Source organism: Ictalurus furcatus, chromosome 20 (genome assembly GCF_023375685.1).
Source record: "Ictalurus furcatus strain D&B chromosome 20, Billie_1.0, whole genome shotgun sequence".
NCBI classification, from domain to species: domain Eukaryota; kingdom Metazoa; phylum Chordata; class Actinopteri; order Siluriformes; family Ictaluridae; genus Ictalurus; species Ictalurus furcatus.
The window spans coordinates 8540975-8547377 of NC_071274.1; the positions used below are offsets into that span (position 1 = coordinate 8540975).

Here is a 6403-nt window from a genome sequence, read left to right on the forward strand (position 1 = left end):
CCAAAATATCCTTTGGACTGATGAGAACAAGGTGCAGATGTTAGATCTTTGTCATCATGCACAGCACCATGTTTGGGAAAAAAACAAACACAGGGTATCACCACAAACACCTCATACCAACTCTCAAGCTTGATGGTGGAGGGAAGATGATCTGGGCTGCAGCCACAGGACCTGCGAAACTTGCAGTCATTGAGAGAACAATCAACTCTGCTTTATACCATAATCTTCTTGAGACAAATGTGTGGCCATCTGTCCCACAGCTTAAGCTGGGTTGAAATTGCATCTTGCAACAGGACAGTGATCCCTATCTGATTGTCTATAGAAGAAAGAGTATATGTTGGAATAGCCAAGTCAAAGTCGAGACCTCAACCCCATTGAGATGCTGTGATGGGATCTTAAGGGGGCTGTGCATAACGAATGCCCTCAACCATCAATGAACTGAAGCAATGTTGTAAAGAAGTGTGAGCCAAAACTTCTCCAAAACAATTTGGTAGACTGATAAACTCATAAAACACTTGCTTCAAGTTATTGTAGCTGTGTCTACATGTTACTGAATTATAGGGTGTACTTATTTTTTCCCACCTGGTTTCTGAAAATCTTTGGAAAAAGCGACTACATCTGTGAACTCTGTTGTGTGGTTTGTTGTTGTTACCTGAGGTTATTTGTTTGTTTACAGAAGTTGGTGAGAACCACACAATTGTTATTTAGGCCTTGATAAATAAAAAGATAGATTTGAAGGAGGGTATACTTTCTTAAGAGGAATAAAACACTTCGGGATGTGCAGTAACTGTAAAAAATAAATAAATAAATAATAATAAAAGAATTCAGGATAGTATGGTCTGCACTTATATAGCGCTTTTCTTAACCTTAGAGGTTCCAAAGCACTTTACACTGTGTCTCATTCACCCATTCACACACACACTTGCACACCAATGGTAGCAGAGCTGCCATGCAAGGTGCTAACTTGCCATCGGGAGCAACTCGGGGTTCAGTCTCTTGCCCAAGGACACTTCAGTATGTGGAGTCATGTGGGCCGGGAATCAAACCGCCAACCCTACGATTAGTGGACAACCCGCTCTACCAACTGAGCCACAGCCGTCATAGTAGCAGTAACTCTGCCCCAGGCCACATCATGCCATCCCATCGTGGATTATTTTCCTGTTACAGCACGTTGCGTTTTATTTCTTACTTGTCACATGCATTAGAATTTAGAGTTAGAGTACAAACAAATAACTTCTTAACCTATTGTTATACAGTTGTTGAATTCTCAAATCTGAAAACAGAAGCTCTGACAGTAGTTCTGGCTGTACTGTAATTCAAATGACAGATTTATTTTAAGGCACTTGTTCCAAAACATTACCATTTCTATCATAACAACTTACACTGGGACTTGTCGCATGGATGCTACAAATATTCTAAGGCTAATAATAGGACAAAACAGAATGCTTATAGCATGCTGCGTGTATAAATATGCTTCCAAATCACATGTGTTTGCGCACTGATTTGTAAGGGAGTAGAACGATGGTTCACATTTCAACTAATTACTTAATATGTGATTGTCTAATTTTTTGTGTTTTTGTACATTTTTGTGTTTAGGTGATGGACATTGCTAAACTGATGAAAGCCTACATCAGCATGATTGTACAGAAGCGTTTCAGCACCTGTCCATCAATCAGTAGCCATGGCACACAGTGCAGCAAATGGTGAAGACTGACCTCCTATGACCTTTCAGCTCTGAATTACGAACACACACGCTGTATGTAACCGAGTGGCGACACAGAGTTACAGTGGGACCTGGCAGAGGTTGTAGCTTATTCTTATTAAAACATTCCCAGGTTCAAGGCAATCCAGTCGAGCCTTATTAAGCACTCAGTAGACATTCTGTAAAGCAGGGAGCAAGGTAATAATAATCACCGTGTTCTGATGAGTGCTGTGTAAATCATTAAACATGACATTCACCTGAAAGTGCCTAAAACCACTCTGCATGATAAATGTCTTTGTAAAAAAAGAAAATCCTGACACACATTGCAATATGAACCTTTTCAGTGTAATCAGTGCCATTTGAATTTCAGCAGTAGGTCTGTAGTAAATATTACCAAAAGTGTTCTGGAGACGCTGTGTGAGCGTGTAAGGTTTTATCCAATAGCGTTTCACTGGAGCTCTGCAGGCAGATTCTCCAGCCAAAGAGACTGTGCCTTTTTTGCAAGTGCGTACACACACACACACACACACACTAACCTGTATGTACAGTCACACTCAGTGAACACATACTTATACTCAGTGCCACGCTTCAATGTGTACGACTTTAATGTGCAATGTTTTGTTTTATACTGAAAAAGTTGTATATTTTAAAATCTTTGTTACAAAATGCTCATGTCAGGAGGGTGCCTCTTGTTTTTATATATATATATATATATATATATATATATATATATATATATATATATATATATATATATATATACACACACACATATGTTTATTCAAATGTACATTTACCATGAGCTGTTATTTTGATTCCCAGAATTTTAAGAAACACCAGCAATATGCAATTTTTGACATTCCTGTGTAATAACTGTGGTAGATAATAAAAGAACCAATAAAACCAAAACATCTGTGTTGATTGACACGCCCATTACGGTTCTGACATGATATTTATTTTGGTTTTGGTTTTTTTCCGGGGTTTTTTCAACACAAAAGCCTGTCATTTTAACAGGGGTGTCTAGACTTTTTTATATCCATTGTAATAGTATATATTCATGCATTCTTCAGTCTAGAGCCTGGGAACACTGGGCGTGAGAAGGAAATACACCCTGGACATGACATCAGTCTATCAAAGGGCTCCAGGACTGTACATTCACACTTAAAGCTGCAGTACTTTTGCCTCTCTATTGCCGTCTCTGTTTGAAACATAAAATTGCAAGTTACTTGCGGTTTTTTAAATTTATTTATTTATTTATTTATTTATTTATTTAAACGTGGGTTGTGCTTCGGCACTGCTCCTCTGTGCGGATGAATCTGATGGTTTGAGGTATAAGTACGGGTTGTATATTAGCTCCAATATTTGACAATAGTGGTGGTGGTGGATATGGTTTTCTTGAAGTAGAGGCGAGTTCCTCTCTCGCATAGCTAGCAGAAATTAAGTGCAATTTACCACACTGTCTATAGCAAAACAAGCAAACAAAAAATAATATAGGAAACTCAATACCTAGCTGAATTAAGCGAACAAGTACGTTAATGTTAGCTAGCTACCTATTGAGCCACTGAAATGTCTTACCTGTTCATCTCTGCGTCAATCGTCGATCCCTTCAGATCTCTGAGTTTTCGACACCTCTAAAAAGCCATGCCAGTTTATTCTCATTTTAGCACAGGCTCTGTTGCTTTCCCTTTTTGGCTGAAGGTTCTCTACAGTTCAAGGTTTCTTGGTTTTGATAACAGCTGATTCCCCAGATGTCGCCAACGATTGCTGTTTAGAACTATCCAGATTAAAGCAGCCATCTAGATGACAAGTTTAAACTCTAAGAAACTACAAACAGAGCACAAACACACGCAATATAGTAGCCGGCTCTTCTTTCTGTTTACAGATGTGACGTAACCACACAAAGACGAATGACCTCAAAGTGACGTTTCCTACGAAATGCGACTCGACAGCTCAAATTATAAATCATTATTATAAGCTTGCTTTTGCAAATCGGGCTAAGGTAAGGAGACAGTTTTGAACACTATTTTTTATGTACTTGCTCAAAAATTGATTTTTGTTTATTTTTAGCAAAAAAAAGTTTGATACTGCAGCTTTAAGGGCAATGTAAAGTCACAAATTCCCCTATTGGTTTGATTTTTTGGGAGCTGGGAGGAAACTGATGAACTCGGAGGAAACCCGCAGAGCCATGAGAAGAACACATACAGAAACTCCATAGAGTAAACCGAGCTCGACAAGAGGCAGCAACATTCACACTCCACAACTGTGCTGCCCTGATAGAATATAACAACAAAAACAATAATAATAATAGATTATTATTACTAGTAGTAGTATTTGTTTGTTTAAATCAGTGGTTCTCAACTAGGGGGATGAGATCGGAAGGGGGGCGCAAATTGTTTTCAAGAAAAAAACACAGACAGGGCATCATTTGGGTACTCTGTGTATTTTATTGCTTTTCAAATAGAATATGCATAAATGAAAAACCCCGCACTCCCTCTCCCTCTGTATTTTCTTTTTTGCTGGGGAGAGGCGGAGCTTATCCTGCCTTTTATCTAGCTGTCAGTGCAGACCAGTGTTGCCAACTTAGCAACTTTTCAGACCTCTTCAGCGACTTTTTTGCAAAAAAAAAACCAGCACCTAGCGACAAATATAGCGACTTTTTGGACAAACCTTACAAAAATATCTCCAGTACTGTCCTGCAAGCGCGAGGTCTTGCTTTCCCACTGCACTCACACGTCTCTCTGTGTCTGCTCTATTCAGTGAGAGGCTGAGAGAGGAGATTTAACAATGTCATGGATAACGAGACACGCCCTTCATCCCAATTTACATCATTCGTATGTGAATGTTTTTCGAATGCAAGACGAATGGAATGCAACATGTTTTACATGTAAATTAGTCCACGTTATTATAGCCTAGTTCTCTTGTTCAAAGTAGTTATAGTGTTCAGAAATATTTGTGATAATTCGTGTTCCATACCTGGCCGTTAGTTAAGTCATAAAAGTTAAGAAAAGTAATTTTAAAAAGTACAAAAACACAAAAGCAAAAAAAATCTACCTACCTATCTATCTATCTATCTATCAAAACAGATTATAGATTAGGTATAGAGAGAGAGAGAGACAGAGAGAGAGAGAATAAATAATCATTATACCTGGTGTTCTTCAATATGGGGCGGGGGCGTGCCACATGATCGGAGAGGCGTGGGGGGGGGGCAAAGTTGAGAACCTCTGATTTAAATCAAGCTCTAAGCGCGTTGCTTTACCCTCCAGTCCAGTAGTCGGCAGTAATACACCAAAATATGATGACCAAATGCCAGAAAAAGTAAAAGAAGGAGGAGAAGGTAAAAGCAACCCTTATAAAGGGACACGCGCATAAAATATGGCAGGAATACTGGGACACCTATACACCATATAAAAACAAGTAGGCATGAGTGTGAGGCAGGGCAGAAACCCAAAGGAAGAGATGATAATTACGCGTCTTAGAATAGGTCATGCTGGCTTAAATCTAACATTAAACAGAATAGGAAAACACCTCACTGGACTCTGTACACACAACAGACGGTAAAACACATTCTGTTAGACTGCAAAAGGTATGAGGAGGAAAGAACTGAGCTAGAGATGCAGATTGGAAAACAAAACATGACACTAGAGAACTTGCTGGGGAAAACATCTGGGGAAATGCACCGCCCCCTAATAAATTATTTAAAAAGTACTGGGATAATTGAGAGACTTTAGTAATCTAGTAGGAATATCTAGAATATGGTTATTTATAGCTTTATTTTATTTTATTTATGTAGTATTGTTTTGGTATTATTATTATTATATATATTTATTTATTCGTTCATTCATTTTTATTTTATTTTTTTCTGCCAAGCTGCTGCCCACACTCCAGTCCAGTAGGTGGCGGTAATGCACCTTTAGCTGGTTTGCCAACCGCCATTAAATCAAAAAGAAGAAGGTAAACGCGAGCACTTGAATCTCTGGTCTGAATTAATTGCTGTATGTTCTTGTATTAAGGAGCGGTTTGTTTAATCTAAGCTTAGTAGAGCCGCTAGTTAGAGTGGTTAGTTTAGCTGGGGAGCGCTGAAGATTTTGCTCAGAAGGGAAATGAACGCGTCTGTACAGAGCTGTGTAGTGAAGCTGCTGAGAGGAAACGGCGGCGTGGGGTCACATTGTGCTCTCAGGTTAGAGTTCCCGAAATCAGGAGCGCACTGAGGTGTGAAGGAAGGAGACTTCGTCTAGTTACATTAAATAAACAAAGCCATTTACGTCGAGTGTAAACTTGAGTCGTTTTGCTTTTTCACGTTTATAGCCTCAGAAAGAGAGCTGCAGCTCGTCTGGGCCTCAAAATCCACACCTTAAACACTCGACCCGTGTGTCTTTAGAAGTCATTAATCCTGCAGGGATGATGCCAACCCGGAAGTTAGCATCACCCCGGTTGCCTCGACAAAAAGCCAGCAGGATTTATCCATTGGCTTTTAGATAATTGCAGAAAATAAGCTTTTTGACCGGCAAAAGTTTGATTCTTACGTTTTGTTCATCGAGATAATCTAAAATTAACACAACTTTTGACTTTTGACGTGTAAATACAATCGCCAGAAGTAAAAAGCTAAAGTTAGGCTATAAACGAACTACAGTGTGGTCGCATGACTTCAACGTCACCACCGCGACGCTTCAGACAACTCTTTCAATCTTTATTTAAAAAAAA

General features: G+C 39.1%; 1 protein-coding gene across 1 annotated transcript in view; it reads left to right on the top strand.

Moving 5' to 3' along the window:
- myo10 (myosin X) overlaps positions 1-2383 on the top strand; it is a 79228-nt gene extending 76845 nt beyond the window's left edge. The window contains exon 41 of the mRNA XM_053651220.1: positions 1597-2383. Coding sequence (XP_053507195.1) covers positions 1597-1707 — 111 coding nt within the window. The 3' untranslated portion in view covers positions 1708-2383. The remainder of the gene's footprint in view (positions 1-1596) is intronic.
- Positions 2384-6403: the final 4020 nt, after the last annotated feature.